The sequence below is a fragment of the Notolepis coatsorum genome, assembly GCF_963971535.1.
Source record: "Notolepis coatsorum genome assembly, chromosome: 1".
Classification (NCBI taxonomy): Eukaryota; Metazoa; Chordata; class Actinopteri; order Aulopiformes; family Paralepididae; genus Notolepis; species Notolepis coatsorum.
Window position 1 is genome coordinate 153,620,406 of NC_140165.1, and position 20,857 is coordinate 153,641,262.

Below are 20,857 nucleotides of genomic sequence, written 5' to 3' on the forward strand. Positions count from 1 at the left end.
AGCCAAGGCAGTATTTTCCACTTAGACATAGTTTTATATCTGTGTCCGCCAGATGCAGGGTTTACCTTATGCTGAACTGTTATGTAAACCAGAGAGATACAAAACGGGAACGCTCTGTGCGAGTTGTACTGTATGTTTAGTCACGCATTCCTACAACATCAGGCAGTCTGGAAGGCATGCGACAAGTTACTATCAACTAGCGTGCCGGCTACAAGCTATATGATACTATGGTTTTGTGAGTGTGTGTTCGTTTAGGGGATGTTATGTATCTTTTCAACAATTGTATGAAGAGGTCCTGCATTATTATTATTATTATTATGACTTCCTTGAATGTTTAAAATGTTTATGTTTTGGCAAAGAACCTATCACAATCTAAATTGTAGTTATAGGACCTCTTTCTTCCCTTGTATTGTGTTTGTGCAGATGACAGGACAATGAGGACATGCACCAAATGTTTTATTTCCTTCCCTGCCTCGCGGCCACACCCCCAAGAGTAGAAAAAATTAACTTTAATAAACTGGCAAGTATATTAGCTAAGTAGGCAGTGTTCCTGGCTCCAAAAAAGCACACCATGTCCCCCTTGTGAAATCACAAAGGGCAATGATTCTGAACATCTTGTTAATCTGAAGACTTCAAACCCTGGCCAGATGGAAAAGATTACTGTACATATTGTATGTCATTTTTCCTCAGCACCTAAATAACATTTCAGATTTGTCAAATTTATACAAAGACCAGGCAAAACCCATTTTACATATGTCCCCTTTAAATGGGTTTACATACTGTAGTATGAGTCCTTCAAATGTTGAAATATTTTCTGGTATTTCTGTCCCGTCAACATGTACAAACATGAGGGAAAATTGTCATACAGTGAAAGCTACTGATTTGGAGTCATGTAAATTATGTAATAAATACAAATAACTACATAAGAAAACAGGAAAAACTCAAATACAAACGGATTGTAGATTGAATAAGTTAGCGATTAACAGTATATTTTCCAGACTTAGTACCATACCAGTATTTTTGTGGGTTCTGTCATTCTTCTTGCGATACAAAAAACACTGATTTTTTTTTTTTTTTTTTACATTTCTAGTAGTTATGTTCTGCCAGTTCACTACTGCCATAGGCTTCCATTGTATCTGAAAATGTGTCTCTTAAACATCACATAAACCCTTACCTCACCCTATAATAATAATCCTCACCCTCACCTTATCTGACTAAAATGCCACATGTGCTGCACAGTGATTTTTATACCAAGGCAAGAATGACTTGGAACCCACATGTCAAAAAGACTGGTATGGTCCTTTAAAGTGGAACACTTTTTTTTTTATCAAATAATGGAAAATGAAATGAGGAGTGGTCAGATACTCTATGTTCAGAGCGGGGGGCTTTTGCTGATGTCATCTACAATGTTGTCCTCGGTGTCACTGGAACATGCCAGCACAGGCAGTAGGGAGCCACAGCTGCCATCGCCCTGCTCTGCAGAAAAGGCTCCAAACAAGAGAAAGCGGATCTAGGGGAAGCAGAAAGCAAGATATAAAGACATGTAGAATGAAATGCACCTTCAACATAATGGTCAGCTGTGTGGTCCAACTAAATAGAACCAACGGCGCTGGCTTTGTGAGGATGACTCCAGACACCAGAGTAGTCTACGCTGATGAGGACATTGGGCACATTTTCCAGCTGAGTGGCCAAGTGAAGCACTTTGGTTCCTATGTAGCAATGCAGTATAGTTGTGAAGAAGCCAGTCGAAATCCTACGCCAGAGACTTCAGGGAACAACAGTTGATTTGACCCAGGGGTGGGGTGGTATTTTGTTACCTTGGTAGAGCCAGGAGTTGGGACAGCGTTAGCATGACCCTGGTCAGGTGCTCTGTGATGGCCAGAGTCTTGGGGTCCAGTCAGCTGTCTCATCAGGGCTGCTCCGATCGGCAGTGGGCTTCCCTGGCTGGATGCTATTAGCTCACCCTCAGGAGGAAAAGCCTGGGAGGGTCCAGTCTCCACCTCACACACACCCTCCAGAGGGTCAGCGACACCTCCATACCTGAGAACAGGGTGGCTCTATCAGGGCATGGCCCTCGGTCTCTACACACACACTAAGCACAAGCCAACTGTATAGAAGACAATGTTCAAATAGTGACCACTGAGAAACGTACAAAACTAAATAGTCATGAAGAGAAAAAGTATATTTTATGAATTATACTCATAATGAGATAAGCATGTTCTACAGCAAGGGGACCATTTTAGAATTTGTTTTTTAAATTACAATGAATATATTCAAGTCAATGAGATAAGCGTGGTACAGCAAGGATACCATGATATGCAGCTGAGTAGCGTCAGTGTATGCTTGGTGTGTAGGTTACCACTGTGCCTCGTGAGCCACGACCCTCATGTGCCAGCGTGTGAGGGGAGGGGTTCAGACTCAAAGAGGCGGCAGATAGAGAGAGAGAGAAAGGTGGAGATAAACAGGGGGCAGAGAGGAAACATTCACACACCCCTTCTCTAGTACAGCCCTCTCTGTGTGATAGAGTTGCTGGTCTCTGGCTCCGCTCCAAGGCAGCCTGAAATAATAAAGTGTGTCTGCTTTGCCTGTTCTCCAATAACATGGCAAACGATGCAGCCAAGGCCACCGGCTCTCACTGGCTCTTCATTGACATCCTCTTCCTCATAAACATCAGAGAAACGACCAGATTTGGACAGGGGAACACCACAGTGGGAGAGAGAGAAACTGTTTCTGTCCTCAAACAACTTCAAAGATCAGGGGAAACTGAAATATGCCTCCTGTGGCAACAAAAAAGTGCATTCTGCTAGCCGACAAGCATTGGCTCAATTCCAGATATATATAAATTATATATATATATAATTACAAAACTGCATACAAGCATAAACAGGATGAACAAATTATTTGAAAATGTCTCATTCAGGAGAGCAGCTTGTTAGTGCTGTGCATGTTCATATGCAGATAAATCCTGGTCGAGGAGCGGTCAGTGACGTCTCTATGGACTCCCAGCAGCGTTGTGCACAGAGTGAGGGAGCAATAAATTACCCAGATGTTGCAGCGAACCCCACCCATATCCCAGAGCAGAGTACAGCAGAGGAATACTTAAGAGACGGACAGGCCGGGAGAGTTTACTACACAGTCAGCTGAAGAACGAGACAGGGTGGTGTGTGTTGGGGAGATGAAGGGATTACAGGCTGGCAGGCCCTTCCCCACATATGTAGCTCTGCTGCAGGCACAAGGCTGGATGTTGTAACTCTACGCCCACCTAGGAAGCTAAAAAAGCCAATGAGGGCAAACTGCCTAAGAGTGGAAGTCAGGAGGAGAGCTCCGGTACAATAGCCCTGTGGGAACGTTCAATTATACTACAGTACAAGACACTGTCGCTGTAGAAACTAGGGTTATTACGTCCTTAGTAACAGGGGTTGTAGTCTAGTCAAAGCACTTTGGATCTTATTTGTATATGCATCTTTTATATTCATTGACAATCCACTTAATCTGTTTACGTATAGTATACCAGGGTCAGTATGGAGTATTGCACATTGTACAGGGTAGACTTAGGCCATGTTTAGATGGAAACGCTTGCGGGTGAATCCTAAAAAAAAAAAAAAAATCTGTGAATCCGCAAAAAAGTTAAACCACCTTCCTGGGTGGAAATCCTAGAAACGATACACCTTCGCGCTATCATCTGAACAGTCAAACCGCATAAAACTATGACGAAAGGGTTCTCAAGGCTCTCGTCGCGTACTGCTTACGTCACAGGCATACGCCAGTAGCCTAGAAGCGTAAACAAAGCGAACAAGCATGTCTGATTCTATCCACGGAGATCGCCTGAAGGCTACATTGGCAGTACTTTTAACACATTCGGGGCCATTGGGATTAGACTGGGCCCACTCTATACGGCCAGCATATCATAACAACCTTTCATTGTGCGTGAGGCTGTTTGTAGAGCTAAATCTATACTTTAGATTATTGCTATCTGTCCATTCTCAGTCAATTGACACTATAAACCGTCCCTTCAATATGCCTTAAATAAAAAAAAAATTCATCAATACGTTCCCATTTTATAGAGTCTTGAATATGAACGTTATAGCAGAATGTTCTGGGGTATTTCCTGGAACGCAAGATATAGGGTGCTAAGCTAATAACGTTAAATCGAATGGCGTTTCGGCTATAGACAAGCTAGAGTTAAAACTAAAAATGCATATTGTCGGTATCATGGTCCACCATGAATGCATGAAAGGGGGGGGGGGGGGAACGTCGTTTCTGATTATTGATTACCAATAACGGCATTAGCCTCAGTAGCCTCATTCGCTGACCGGGTGGATGGCTATCAAAGCAAGGCCCGACCAAGCTGAAATTGACGTCAAATCGCTCGTACCTGTGGCCGGTTGGACTGCAAAAAGTATTTCCCAGTTATCGATCGCCATCTGGTAGATCCATGTCCATTGGCTGATGCTATATTCCTTTACTGCACACTGAATTCAGCGTCCCAAATTCTAGGCGATCGGCTACACGCATAGCTTTAGGCTAACAGAAAAGTCCATTCATAATAAAAAATAATAAAAAACACCGGTCTGTAACAGGGAACACTACATTATCGAGACAGCGAGGATCTGGCCGGTAATGCACTTTTCCGAATTCCAAGAGTAGGGTAAATCTGCAGTGCCGCTTGTGACATTGAGTAGGATATTACAATAGAATAAAAGCCAAAACAACCTTGCCACGTATATATACGTGGTTGGCCCTTTAACACTTTGGATGCCACGCCTCCCGTCTCAAAACCTCGTTGCGTGCCACCACCCACTTCAATGATAGCGCTCTCATATTTGCGAACGCATAAACTACATCTTAAATTATGGCTATGTGTCTAATCTGGCCGTCGCTTATCAATGACTTGTTTGCAGTCAACATTGTCGAAACGGATTGTTTTTTTAATCGGTTCATTTCCGTTTTATACCATTTTGAAAAACGCTTGTTTCTTGAAACTTCTAGAAGATTTCAGAAGATTCTGTGATAAACGCCCTTTACTGTAATACACAAAACACGTTGTCATTTTTCGGCCTATTTATGAATCGTTTTCAAATAAACGCTAGATTATCGATAGTATATGTGTACTTATGCACGCTATAGAAGCGGGCTGAAAAATCGAATCTCTTATTTCCTGATCGCACACACACACACACACACATAGGGCCCACGTTGATATCTCTGTGAAAAAAGCTCTGATTATCCTAAGACTGGTAAAATAGATTCCTTACCTCAGATCAGATGTTCTCCAAAAAGATTATTCCAATTCCTGATCGCCATTCCAAATATCGATCGCGTTTATTGATCCAACGCTGGGTGGTCGAAACACCGATTCCACGCTGTTCTGATGGTCCAGAATGAATCCGATCGTCTCGGGTGACTTGTCTGAGAAGTAAAATGAGGAAGCAGGATTTTTTTTCCCCCATGCTTTTCATTCAGTCTAATCCAATGGGGTGCAGTACCACATTGAGAGACGATAGGGGGCGGTATTTTCCCAATGGAGCTCAGAAAGAGTTCCAGTGGTAACGGGAGGCTAGATTGATGAAATATGAATGGAAATCGCTAATCAAAGTGTTAAGCATGGTGCCGAAACACGTATATATACGTGGTTGGCCCCGAATGTGTTAAATACACAAGAATCAGTCCAGCGGCTATCACAACTAGTGACTGGAGCCACTGTCTGTGTGTGACTCTGCTTTGGTCCAATCACATTCCCCCACCCACAGTCTGCGAATCAGAGACAGAGTAGGGCAGGTCTTCACAGCACGCTTGGTTGTCTCAACGACCTGAGGCAGTGTAGCGGGGCTCCGTCGTCTCGAGTTGAGTACACTTTTACAGCCTCGTCTGCACAAAGAATTCCCTCCCAAAACACTAGTCTAAACGCAAAATTAAAAGTGAGACCGCAAGACGACTTTGTTGTGTCCTCTAACATGACATGTTGAAGCTGTACTCCCAAGAGTCTCCACATGGGGCGTAGTTAATAGAATGCCATGTTATGCCTACAGGTGGAAGTGAAGAAGAAGAGTACACGATGCTAGATCATAATAGAACATGCTGTAACCTGATGTGCTAACTAAAAGGCTAACGAGTAATCCTGTATCCTGAGTCTTATTACTACACCTCTACATACATACTAAATACTACGTACGTACGCCATAACAATTGGCGACGAGGAAGTTGAATCGGGGAATTTTTTAGCGGACGTTTTTACTGCAGGAGAGATGGCTAATTTACATGTAGCTTCTCCGACGGTGTTTCTACCCTGCCCCGGCGAACCTACTATGCCGTTCAAGACTTGGCACCAGATGTTCAAGAATTACATGCTGGTAATAAATGCGACTGGAAACGGTTGGTCCGAGGCTCGGAAGAGAGCTACCCTTCTACATTGTCTTGGTACCGAGGGTCAGCAGATTTTCTACACATTGCCAGATACAGGTGATTCCGTGGCTGACGCTGTGGCAGCGTTGAATGCACATTTTACTCCAAGAATCAACGTAGTAGTCGAGCGACACACGTTCAGAAAGCGTGCACAAGCACTGCATGAAAGCATTGCACAATACGTTGTTGCTTTGCGTGACCTAGCTACCAGATGTGACTTTGATAATAAAACTGAGGAAAATCTCCGGGATCAGTTGATTGAACATGTAGCTACTGTTCCTAATTTATGCAAATTACATGTCGTCAGCTTGTGACTGCAACTTGTTCCTGTTTGCGGACGACTCAGCCCTGCTGGTCTCTGACAAGAACAAGTTACAGGTTGAAAAAACCCTCAGCTCAGAACTAGGCAAAATCTGCATATGGCTTGCTGATAACAAACTATCATTACACATGGGCAAAACAGAGTCCATTCTCTTCGGTTCAAATAACAAACTCAGCAAGACCGACGGCTTCTCAGTTACAGTGGGTGACAATATTGTCACAAGGAAAGAAGATATTACCTACCTGGGTTCCATCCTAGAGGCAAATCTTTCCTGTGACAAAATGGCATCCAATGTAATAAAAAAAGTCAACCAACGAACTCGATTCTTGTACCGGATCTCCTCACTGGTAAACAAGAATACCCTGAAGACTCTGGCAGGAGCACTCATTCAAGGGTACTACGACTATGCTTGCACCTCATGGTACCAAAGCACCTCAAAGGCGCTAAAAACAAAATTACAAACATCTCAAAACAAACTGGTCAGACTACTGCTTGACCTTACTCCTAGAACCCACCTCACCCCTGCCCACTTTGACAACCTAGGATGGCTTAGAGTAGACGACAGAGTACAGCAACTTGCAATGGGCCTGGTCTACAAGATACACTGCACGACCAAGGTACCCATGTACATGTCAAAATACTTCCCAAAGGTCAGTGAATACCACGATCACAACACCAGAGGGAGCTCCATAAATCATGTTAAACCCAGATTTGGCTCAAACAAGGGACTAAACACGTTTCGCAATTATGCCACATCAATGTGGAACGCCCTACCCAAAGCTGTAAAGGAATGTGAATCACTACCCACTTTCAAAAACACTCTCAAAAAACACCTACGGGAGACTGCAATTCGAAACTGGCCCCTGTAAATGTCCTAACACAACCCCCTCCAATGTACAGTAAATGACCAAGTATGGTCTTGTCAATATTCCAATGTACAGTTTTGTTTGTATAGTTGTACAGTGTCCCCCACCCACCCCTCCTACCCAACCCCCCCCCACTCCTACCCACCCCCCCCCCCCCCCCCCCCCCACCCACCCAACCACCTCCAATGTACAGTCCCCCCCCCCCCCACCTACCCAATCCAATGTACAGTTTCTACGCCAAATGTATATACTCTTTTTTTCTGGACTCTTTTTGTATCACAAACAGTACTGTATTTGCAAATCTGGTATGTCATAAATGTATAGATGTAGCAGTACTGTCTATCTGTATGTCATGTATGTCATATATGTTACGATCAATTGAAAATGGGGGACCCTGATGTAAACAAGACGAAAGTCTCTCTGGTCTGCATCCCCTTAACAATTGTATGTATTGAGCTGTACTGTACTGTACCCATTCTGCAATCTGTTAATAAAGTTTTCAATCAATTCAATTCAATCAAAAAGCTAGCCCACAGATAAGGGAACGTCTGCTGCTTGAACCAGGTTTGACGCTGGACAATGCTATCAATCTAGCTACGCAGTTTGAAGCGGCTGTACTCCACGCTAAAGCTATAACTACCGAGCGTGCTGCTCCAGTACATGCCGTGATGCCGCGGTCTCAGAATACTTTCAAGAAACAGGACTGGCAGCTCTCCCGTCCAGCTAAGCCTGCTGCTGCTACTGATTCTGCTTCCCCTCGCTCTTGCTACCGATGTGGCTCGGGGAGTCACCTGGCGAACTCTTCACAATGTCCAGCAGTTAAAGTAACTTGCAAATTATGCCAGAAAACAGGACATTTTGCTCGTGTCTGCCGTGCTAAAACACAGTCGGTGAGTACAGTGGAAATTCCTGAAATTACAGTGCTATGCGTGGAAGCTTCTGACATTACAAAAATGATTGTATGCAATGTGCATGTAGTACACACACCTACTACCCAGGCTCAAGAATTGAGACTGGTTGTGGACACAGGTTCAACAGTATCCATAATGCCACTGTCTACTTACGAGGAATACTTCAGTGAAACTACCCTATCTACACCTACTGTTCGGCTGGTGTCGTACACCAAGGCTAGCATACCTGTCATGGGGTGCCTACAGGCTCAGGTGAAGAGAGACAATGTCACGGTCCCTGCTACATTTTACATTGTGGATAAAGGAACTCTCCTACTGGGAATGGACCTGTTGACTGCATTAGTGGAACTACTGTTCTCCCCTCCTCCGCCGTCTACACCTGCCCCTGTGATGGCTACTACTGTCACAGCTCCTACAGCTCCTACGGCACAGGTCTCCCTAAGAAAACCACAGAGAGGCTTCAGCTAATCCAAAACTCTGCAGCCCGACTGCTAACTAGAACCAAAAGGAGAGAGCACATTAGTCCAGTCTTAGCTGCTTTACACTGGCTTCCTGTAACATTTAGAATTGACTTTAAGGTCCTTCTCCTTACATACAAAGCTCTAAATGGACAGGGACCTAGCTACATCGCCAACACTCTAATAAATTACACACCAGCAAGAACACTGCGATCATCAGCTGCTGGACTACTAGAGGCTCCCAGAAGCAGTCAAAAGAGGATCGGTAATGCAGCCTTTATCAACTATGCCCCAAAACTATGGAACAAACTACCCCAAAACATCAGGGAAGCCAACTCGCTAGACATCTTTAAAAGACAGCTTAAAACCTATCTCTTTGCTCAGGCATTTCACTGATAGATATCTGCTACCACCTAGTGGCAAGAGGAAACATCAGGGATATCCTGACACAACTTGTATTTACCTGCACTATTCTTACCCTGCCTACTCTTATACACTGCCTATCAAATTCATGTGTCGGTTATTGCACTTTTTACTTCTTACTGATGACTATTTTTAAACTGAATCATTTTAAACTATTTTTATTATTTGCTAGATCCAAATGTGAAACACTGTGATTATTTGTATTACTGAATAGAGAGCCTATTAGGATGCTAGATCCTAATGTGAAACACTGTGATTTGCCATATCTTGCTATGCTCGCTCATGCCTGTATTTTTTATGTCCGTTCTATTTTATAATTTTTTGACTATTTTTAAACTGAATCATTTTAAACTATTTTTACTATTTATGTTACTGAAAACTGTAAGCGGAGAGCCTATTGGGATGCTAGATCCTAATGTGAAACACTGTGATTCTACCTGTCTATCTTTTTATGCTCGCTTATGCCTGTATTTTTTATTGTTGTGAAGCACTTTGAACTGCAACCTCTGTATGAAAAGTGCTATACAAATAAAGTTATTATTATTATTATTACGGCATTTGGCTGTGCAAAAGGCTTTGTGCATTGTGTAAAAATGTACCCTACTATTAAGCCAGTCCACCAGAAGTTACGCCGCTTGCCTTTCACGGTCAGGGACGCCGTCTCTACTGATACTACTACTACTGCTACTACTGCTGCGGATACTACTACTACTGCTAATACTGCTGCTGCGGATACTACTACTACTACTGCTACTACTGCTGCTGCTACTACTACTGCTTCTACTGACTCTGCTATGGATGTGGAGCCCGAGATAGTAGCACACACCTCTGCTACACTCAGTGCCCTGTCGGTGACTGAGTTTGGGGCTGCTTGCTCTACCTGCCCTGAAGTGACTGCACTGCGTGGTCAGATTAACAGGGGTTGGCCTCACTCAGCGAAATCAGTGAGCCAAGATCTGATCGCATACTTCAAGATCAGAGAGGAACTGTCAGTCAAGGACAATTACGTCCTCAGAGGCAACCGCCTCATCGCACCAGTGTCCTTACGCCATACATTGCTCACACTGGCACACGAGAGCCACCAGGGGGTCGTACGCACTAAGCAGCGTCTGCGGGATCTCTATTGGTGGCCGAAGATGGACTCTCAGGTTCAGGCCGACATATCCACATGTGTCTCTTGTCAGTCTAATGACGAGATGGCCAAGATTTATTTTGCACCTCTACAGCCAGTTCCACTGCCAGACGGCCCGTGGAAGAAGCTAGGCCTCGACATAGTCGGGCCCTTCGAGTCAGCTGTGCCAGCCTGCCGTTACGCGATCACACTGACGGACTACTATTCTAAGTGGCCAGAGGTAGCCTTTTCTCACAACGCTACAACTACGGATGTAACCAAGTTCCTAAGCTCTGTGTTCGGTTGCCATGGTAACCCAGAGAGCGTCGTCACAGACGATGGACCTCAATTCACATCAGCAGCCTTCGCCGAGTACCTCAAGGAAAGAGACATTGCTCACAATCGGATTTCAGTTTACTATCCGGCGGCTAATGGTGCTGTCGAACGCTTCCATCGTGTTCTGAGGAGTTGCATTCAGACAGCGATCCAGCAATCTCAACCGTGGAAAGAGGCTGTGTTGGGTTGTCTGCAAATATACAGAGCCACTCCCCACGCCACCACTGGCGTTTCACCACATGAACTGCTTTACGGTCGTAAAATGCGCACCAAACTGGACGTACTGCCCTTGCAGCCTACTGTGAGTTCACAGGACGAGACTGTGAGAGAAACGGTCCAAAACAAGCAAGCCAAAATGAAGCGCTACACAGATGCTAAGCGTGGCGCTCGTGCACCTGTTTTTCGGGGGGGTGAGAGAGTCAGGATTAGAATACCACATCACGTCCCCAAAGCACACCCGAGATACAGTGCACCAATGACAGTGAAAAAGAAGATTGGCAAAAGCACCTTTCTGCTCAGTGATGGAAAGAAATGGAACGCATCCCGTCTGGCTCACACTTCAAACACTCCCGATGAGCATGACTTAGGGATCCGCCCTGCCCTGACAGCGCTCAGCGGTCACACTCAAGCACAGTCGCGTGCAAGAAACAAGCCTAGTTGGCATCAGGACTTTGTTGCACACTGAGTGAGAACTAAGAGTAATATTGGTTGAGCATATATAATTATATCTTGATAATGATTGAATAACCTGTGCTCCCTTTGTTTAATGATTACCTTGAGTTACACGTTTTATGATACTGACTGTTGGTTCAGTTTACTTAAGAAAGTGAAAAAGCAAAAGTTCAAAATTTGCATAATGCTGAGTAGCAAGTAACATTCTTTCCACAGAGAAGGGAGATGTTGTGTCCTCTAACATGACATGTTGAAGCTGTACTCCCAAGAGTCTCCACATGGGGCGTAGTTAATAGAATGCCATGTTATGCCTACAGGTGGAAGTGAAGAAGAAGAGTACACGATGCTAGATCATAATAGAACATGCTGTACCATGCTGTAACCTGACGTGCTAACTAAAAGGCTAACGAGTAATCCTGTATCCTGAGTCTTATTACTACACCTCTACATACATACTAAATACTACGGACGTACAACATAACAGACTTCTGCGGTTTCTGTTGAGACTCTCCCCATCTAAACATGGCCTTAGCTATATATATTTGCACATGGGGTTGGCTTAGGATAGAATCTGTATACGATACCGGGGAGGCTGTACATACGTGCATTGTGTTATTATTATGGATAGAGTACCGGTATACATATGTCTCACCTGTCAAGCTGACCAGACCCTAACAATTATTTTCTTTATTCACATTTTATCTTGTTCTTTATCTTTTATTCTCATATCTTTTTATTGTCATTCCCATTACCCTGCCTGTACCACCCCTCCCCCTCCCCTGTGCTGCTATGACTCGCTGAATTTACCCAAGGGGATTAATAAAGGAACATCTTATCTTAAAATAATGTGGGAACATCACAGGAGAAAAAAGAAAGTCACATGCTTTGCTAGTAGAATGTTGAGTGCCTAACAGATGATGTGGAGAGTCAGATTAAGGGGCAGCATGTTACATAGGATGGCTCTATTATACACAATGATAAGTGGTGTGTTGTCTTGGTTACCTGAGTGCAGCAGGGGCCAGGGCCTCTGCAGCCTGTGAGGGGTCTCGACTTTCAGGGTCACTCAGAGTAGCCAACACTAGTCTGGCCTCCAGCACCATGTCCTCCACACTGAAATACACGGGCCTGAGGGGCAGAACTGCACACATCAACATGGACCATGGAAACCGAGGTAATGATAATGGCTGCATTTCAATAGCACTTTTCTAGTACACATACTAGACATAGTGCTTCATAATAAAATGTATCATATTCACACAGCAGCCATTTTGCCCTTATGTCATGCTCAAGTGTGGAAAGGAATAATGGTCCATGGACTTTAATGTACTACACTTCTTTAAAAGCATCGTCATTAAAAGGAAGCAATGACTGAGCATTTAAGGGACCAGTAACAGCTTTAAGCTTAATCCATAAAGGCTAATGCACTGAACATGGAAAACCCTCCTAGCACTGAAATACATGGATATTTTATTGAACGAGTACAAACACTGCAATGTTTTTTTTTTGTCCACTTTTTCTCCCATTTTCTATTTTTCTCCCATCCCAATTTTCGTATCGTCCAATTCAACCCTCCCCTGTCTTTGAACGCTGTTTCATGCCTCCCACAAGCCGGCTGCAATGTGGACTAAGTCATACATAGCACGAGTCCCCTCCGATACTCGAGGTAACAGCCGTCGCATCTTTCCACCTGCGCGGCTCGATCTTTCAGCGTCAGGGGTCTGGGCTTTGGAGGGGCCCCGCCCCCGTCGCTTCCTGATTCTACTGCGCAGGCGCACCAACCGACCTGTAGGAGTCGCTGTCCACAATGCCCGATCCCCACCCATCAGTTTCCCTCCCCCTAATACGGCCAATGTGTATTAGTGCGGACGACCAGCTAAACTGAAAGCGATGTGGAGCGCTGGGCTCGAACAGGGAGGCTTACCTGTTCGAGCCCAGTCTCCAGTATTCGTGGTGAGCGCCTTGCCCACTGCACCACGTAGCCGCCACAACACTGCAATGTTTATACTTGAGGACGCATAGTAGTGTTCCAACAGGGAATATGCTACTTTTTACTTGAGAGTAAATGTGTGTAATTCTACTGCCGCCAGAGCATCATTGTGATGAACAGATACCTCTAATAATGCATGACTAGTTGGGCCAATATGGTCTCTTCAGACAGCCCTGGTCACTGTGACCAACACATGATAGCCAATCACTATAATCAGGAGAACCCAAAGACTTACTTTCCTGCAGCAGCGAAATGGACAGACACTGGTAGGCCATGGGATTCTGCAAAGGAGAGTAAGCCCTACAAACAAACACAAGAAAGCAGCACTCTTTAAATCTGCACCGGGTAGTTTTGAGAACAAGAAATTACCTCTCCAATAATTAGGTACAAATGATTGAATATTGTTTATAATCTCAACACAAATCCCACAAATATCACCCTATCAAACAAAGTGATCCAACATTTTGCTTGCTTCTTTGTAAGGTAATGGTGGTGGGAGGGTAGGAGCACCACAGCCAAACAGATCATTTCTAGTTTCAAACACTGCTCCAGGGATCCAGTTGTTCTCTTGTAACACTTTATGTATTCAATACTAAAGATATTTTGTACTTTATTTGGACTTTTCAAAGGTTAGTTTCTGCCCCCTAAAACACCATCTGTACCTATTGTTGTGACGGACTCTGGGGTGTTTTGAGCTGTCACCAGGTTGGAAGATTAATAAGATACACACAGCACAAAGTAGAAGCAAGTTTAACATCAGTTTTATAGCTGTTTAGGGGAAAAGAAGAGGTTAGTGAGAGCGTCAGCCAGTCCGTAATTCTTGAGAATCTTCTTGGTCCGTTAGCGGGGTTCGGTACACATTGATCGGTTCTCATATGAGCGGGGTCCTCCTTCCAAAAGTATATAAACACAGCATGGGGTCACAGACAACAACGTTTTAACTCAAAACTATGATCGCGTTTGCCAAGCATATTTTTCGTCCGGTGAAACGGAGAACTGTGATCGTTAGAAAAACACGTTTCAGATTCGGTAAAATAAACATAGAATGTACCTTACCTTAGCCAGAAAGTATTCCAAGAAGAATAATTCCAACTAAGTGATCGCATCGCCATCGCGATTACCAGTGTATATGTCTATACACGTTTCGATGGTCAAATACGCTTAGGCGACGGAATTTTCTAGGCAATCAATGTGAATCTATGTCCCAGCAGGAGGAGTGGTGTTACGACCCTTGCTCAGAGGGAAGCAACATAAGGGGGACACAGACACCAACGGTCAAGTTTAAACCAAAAGGTTATATTTATAACTGGAAGACACTGTAGACCTAACCCTCTTCAACCACACCTGCTACCAGCCAAAGATCATATTGACCACAAACCCGTCAAGTATATGGTATGGTACAAGACAAGTAGATGGTACTAATCCCTTCAATGACTGCCCCAGGGTTAAGTGGTACACAGGAAGCTAAAAACAGCCAGAAAATAATGAAACTACCTACATGTGGTGTCCACTACACTAAATATTTTAACAGCATACAAGTAGTCAAATCAAATGATAAAGTAAGGGCATACTCACCTGTTTGACGTTACACAACACCTGATCACTAACCAAACTATAGCACCAAGACACACCATTCAAGATAAAAGAAATATTTTTTTTTATTTTTTTACCCAAGGCAATTGCCTACTCAAACAAGTCTAGGGGTATATGTTTTCCAAATTCAATCCCGGACGAGCCCCCAATATGTTACGACCCTGGCTCAGAGGGAAGCAACATAAGGGGGACACAGACGCCAATGGTCAAGTTTAAACCAAACGGTTATATTTATTACTGTTTCTAGCACAAACAAAAGGTCAATGTGGTGGAAGGGAGGGAGAAACTGCTCCTACAGTGTCTTCCAGCAGCAGTGTGGCAGGTGTGTGGGGCGGGGGAAGGCCTTTCGAGCCCAGACAGGCAGCTTCCCAATTAGCAGCTGATCGCTGCAACACAGGAGACAGTGGCAAACAGCCTGCCACGTAACAAGTGGCCACTGGCCAAGCAGAAATGAAAGTTAGAGTGTGATTCAACCCAAGCCATCGCAGTTAAGACACGGACGATACCGCCACCTGGTGATAGTCGATCGGCATTGCAGTTATAATGTGGGGGGATGGTCGAAAATGATGCAGATCGCTCTGGGCAAGTCTGTAGAGCGGGGATCAAAGTAAAAAGATCCAAAAACGACTTTTTACGTTTTTGGCACTCAACCGTTGGCGCCCAATAACGACTTTTTACGTTTTTGACACCCAAAGTGTTAATGGGTTAATCGGTCCAAACTCTATTTCCAGCCAACCGGAACCGGCTAGTTAACACTTTCAGTGCCGTTCACGTAGAACTACGTTTCTGTCGTCCGATCGTTGAGTGCCGGAAACGTAGATCTACGTTTAGACCGGGGGCGCGCCGGTCTAAACCACATTGCATGCGTGCACCACAAAGGATAATAGTGATGATCTAGCGTTGATTTCAGGAAGATCCGATAATCAGGCGAAAAATGACAACGTGTTTATTGAATTACACAAAAACGCTGTTTTCGTGTCTTTTCCCTGGAATTGCTCAGAAGCGTCCGGACTATGTTCATATTCAAAACGGTATCAAACGGAAATGTACGGATGAAAAAATAATCTGTTTTTTGCACGTTGACCAGAAGTAGCTCAATGAGACTCGAGGGCGTTATTAGACCCATAGCGATACTATAAAATATAGGTTTAGTTCTACAAACTACAACTACGTTTACATGGGGTTAATGGGCGGCACGGAAGTGGTCACTTCCCGGAAGGGGCGTGGCACTCAATGTGTTAATGAGGAACTTCACAACAGGGCATCCATGAGAAACATTCCAAGACATTAGGGTCAAGGCCAGGGTGGTGTGGGTTTTGATGCAGGTCAAGTCTCATTAGTTGGACTGATACAGGGCCCAGATTTTCAAAAGACTCACTAGGGTTTTTTGTTCTATATCTTCAAAGCCATCTACACTACAGCATAAAACAAAAGGAAGCAATGCAAGCTTTGAGTTTTGTCTTCTTCCATAGACATGAATCACTTTGACAGGTACTGTATGAGTGAACTATTCCAATTATGGCAAAAAGATGGCTTGCTTTGCAATGGACTCAAAATGTAAATAAACTGAATATGAGCTTTAGTTACACAATCAGATTCTTACTTGAGTCTAATGTATTCTATAAGCCTATAATTTCAGCTTGTGACATCTCCAAGTATATGTTTTCCATGTAGTCTGATAACATGGTTCACTGAGGTCATATGATCCCTATGCTATAAAGAAGAACCACAACCTGCAGTGGAAAGTCCACATGAAAGGTAATACAGATCACCACGTGCAAACTCTTCAGGACATTTGAGCATCCAGTTTCCAGAACCATAAATATGCCCCCTTAAAAATTAAATAACCCTAGACAGACACGCACACACAAAAACTCTCTCACCCATACACACACACAAACTCTCTCCCATACACAGACACACACACACACACACACACACACACACATCCACAGTCTCATGTGACAGAAAAGAGGAGACCATCCAAATATAACTTCTTTACCCTCAGCTCCTTCAGACAGAAGGTTATGTCTGAATCCACTCCGACCTGGAAGTGGTCAAACTCGTTTGGGTGTAAGGACATCTCAGTGTTCATCATCTTCATCACACGATCTGCAACCAGACCAATCATATGTTTGGTACAACGTACATGATCTGCAACCAGACCAATCATATGTTTGGTACAATGTACACAATTTGTAACCAAACCAATAATTTGTTTGGTACAATGTACTATCATCAGTATCTGTATCTCTTATCAGTAGTGTAGTGTAGTAGTAGTACTAGTAGTACTAGTAGTAGTAGTAGTATGATCAAAATCATATCTAAGACCTTTTTAATACTTTTTGAGGCCTAGGATGATTAAATTCAAGACTTTTAAAATATTTTTTAAGACCTCACGTGAACCCTGGAACTCTACACCACTGGGGCACAATGTAGTGGGGTGAATTCTGAGAAAGCTGGCCACTCTTTATAGTTCCGATTTCTGTGACCTACAGGCCCAACATACTGGAATTCATGTTATCATATTTACGCAGCAATATTTATTTTCAGTTTCAGAATTTACATATATATGATATAGGATATGACGTCCAACACTTTTACTGAACTTGCAAGACCTCTTCAGATCTTCTTTATGTTGTCATCATCATTCTCTTACAGGCTGTGCTAACGCAAGCCACTATCAACAGCAGTTAAAGGGGTTAGTTCAGAATTCTTTACCAATGATGTGTTCGATCGGTAGAGTCCTTTCTCTTTGTTCTCAGTTCTTCATACTGGACACATATCTGGCTAGTAAAGTCAGTAAAGTCAATTAGGTCACGCTCCAGTACTGTACACACCCTGAAATTAACGCTGAAACCTACTTTGGGTGCACTGTTTGTGGAGTGGGTTTCTCATCATTCTGCCCGAGAAAGGGCTCTTCTGAAGTTCTGAAATTACCCTTTAAAAATGAATGTCATGCAGAGGGAAACAGCTCACCATCTCCCTCCTCGTGGTAATTTCTCAGACTGACTCTCAGAGGAGTCACAGACAGAGTGATCTCCTCCTGGGACACTGGGAAGTGCATCACCATGTCACAGAGAAGCCTGGAGAAATCAGGGATGCACACAAACAGAAACTAAGGATGTGTAATGATTCAATCCAGTGATGATGACATAATTCTAATTGACCTATCTCAAACCCCACCCTCTTTTCCTGATCCTCCAATCACAACCGTTGCTTCTTTTATGTAGGCATAGATTTGATGCATCACAGAATCATACATTTTTTACCAGTTTGATTGGATGCATTTTCAATACATTTTAATTTACACTGATTTTAAAGTGTAATATGAAATAGCAGGTACACAAAGGCGATGGGGACTGATTCAGTCAGCAGTCACATGTAAAACCTTATAACATGGTATTTAGTCCACAGCATTGTTTCCAAATGAACAAACATGGACACACATACACATTAATTTCAATCAATATAGATGAATATACGTTTACAGATCATGACGACAGTGGATGACAATAATTCATACTGCGGCATCAATTATTTTTATAACAATGATATGATTTGTTTGAACACCCCTGATGCAAACATTGACAGTGTATGTGAGCAACAAGCAAAGAGTGAGGGGCGGTTCTACTAACCACAAACTATAGTTAGCTAACTAGATGCTAACCTGGCCTGGGCCTTCAGCACGTTGGGACATAGGTGAGAGGCAAACACAGCCTGCAGAGCCTCACTCTCATGGAAAGTTAGGTTGTGTGTCTTGGTGATACCTGCCAAGTCAAGAAGGGATATTTGGAGCATACTGCCATCTAGTGCCAGCAAAATACTACGCCTCTTGTGTGTCGGTGGCTGTTTTAAAACACTCAGTTTATGTGTTATGTATTCATTCCATTCCCACATAATTTGTTGAAAAGGAGAGATCAAAGTGAGGGGTGTGGGGCTACACCGCCCTAAAAATGAATAAATCTAAATCAAAATATCTTCAATATGTGGGGACACTACACCCACTACTCAGTTTGAAAAGCCAAAAATCAAAAGCCTCCTACCATGCCTGCAGTGAAACTGGAACATTACTCGACTGTCAGCGATGTTGATGGATATCTGACATCTGTCCACATTGCGCTCAATGGTGGCCAAGCTTCGAAAAAGTGGCAGCACTGACTAAAGTACAACAACACACGCATTATTACTAACATACAAAAAAAACACATCTAGAAAATACCCACAGGATCAGTGTCATAGTCCCACAAATTTTGATATTCATGATAATACATCATTGAGGGCATGATGCTGATAAACCTTCTTATAGTCTGATTTAAAGGGGGATGCCACTACATTTCATCTTTGACATAGGGATGCAATGATACCACTTTTTCACTACCGATAATATAGATTCTGAGTCCAGAGATTTAAGAATTGAGCAATACAGTGTAGGGTACCAATCTGACTCATTACCTTTACAGAACAATACAGACTGTGTAGACCATTAGTTTGGGGGTCAAATTGTGTTTACAGTACTGATACTATTATGAACTGGTCTGGTGTCATCACCCAATATGTCATACCAGTATGAGATAACCTTAGGTTAGTTCAGTCTGTATAAGTGAATAATCACTACTTACTTCATACCCATAACCATAAACAAGATAGATGAGTTTGTTTCCTGAATCTGTGATGTCACACAGGGTGAGATGCAGGGTACATAATCTGGTTGTTCTACTGTACCACTGATCACAGCACTATAATATAAAGAAGAATCAGTCTGAAGATTCTGACATACATGTCGACAATCAATCTCCCATTCACTGTATATAATAAATATAATACATTCTTAAACGGTGTGGTCCTCTTTAACTCACAAGCCATCATTGCTGATCCTGCAATATCCTACCAGGTTAAATTAACCATTGATGAATATAGCTACCTTCATGACCAATTTGACAATTCCACAGTCCTGTGCTGGTCCTGTTGCTGGGCTGTAGTGCTGGAAGAAGAGTGGTGAGAAGACGAAGCAGGCATAGGCAGAATGGGCCGAGTTGACTGACCTCAATGCCAACTTTAAGAGACCAGAGAGAGAGGGGGGAGAGTTCTATAAACGGCTTCACAGTGACAACAATACAATTTTGTAATGCAATAGTTGGCATGAAGTATGGGTCCAAACCAGTGGCGGCTGCTGACCAAATGTTTTGGTGAAGCACAAACATCCCCCAATGCCAAACTCTTCCTATTAGTAACATAATTCCAGTGAAACAGTCTACTGACGTCTCTGCAGGTGTGCTGCTCACCCCTTTCTCCATAGGATGCAAACACAATTCATCCCCAATGCGTGACAGTGCATGAATAGCCTTTCCAAATGCTACAAAAGAACAAGACATAATACACTGGTTAGTACACGCCAGCTTCCCAAAGCCTTTCCTTTGGTCAAAAATGTATGACTCATAGTCTCCTCCTAAAAATGGTCACTGCCAAGAGCAGGTTAGCAAACACATTAACCTAGCATACAAACAAAAGCCAGGCTAGCTAGGTAGTAGGAGTATTCATCACATTTAGCGACAAAACATTTTATTTTCACGTTACTATGGCAGTCTATACCTTTCACACATTTCCCCTCAATGATGAATTTCATTTTTGTTGATGGCACTGGCAGGCAGTCGACAAGATTTAGTGGTCACTGGTCACTCACAGCAGGACAGGAGGCCAGAGGGGTGGAGGTGGGGTGGGCGGCACTATGTGACGTAGGCCGTAAGTCCGCGTGAATATCCACGGAAAAGCTAAC

General features: G+C 43.5%; 1 protein-coding gene across 1 annotated transcript; it reads right to left on the reverse strand.

Moving 5' to 3' along the window:
• Nucleotides 1-170: 170 nt before the first annotated feature.
• rad9b (RAD9 checkpoint clamp component B) lies at nt 171-20,785 on the reverse strand. The gene is made up of 11 exons (XM_084325996.1): nt 20,674-20,785; nt 20,367-20,437; nt 20,006-20,137; nt 19,128-19,242; nt 18,752-18,851; nt 18,061-18,167; nt 17,084-17,193; nt 13,724-13,788; nt 12,504-12,626; nt 1,818-2,040; nt 171-1,510 (listed from the first exon to the last, which is right to left on the reverse strand). The coding sequence occupies exons 1-11, from the start codon at nt 20,705-20,707 to the stop codon at nt 1,373-1,375; spliced, it is 1,218 nt and encodes a 405-aa protein (XP_084182122.1). The 5' UTR covers nt 20,708-20,785; the 3' UTR covers nt 171-1,372.
• Between the last annotated feature and the right edge of the window lie 72 nt (nt 20,786-20,857).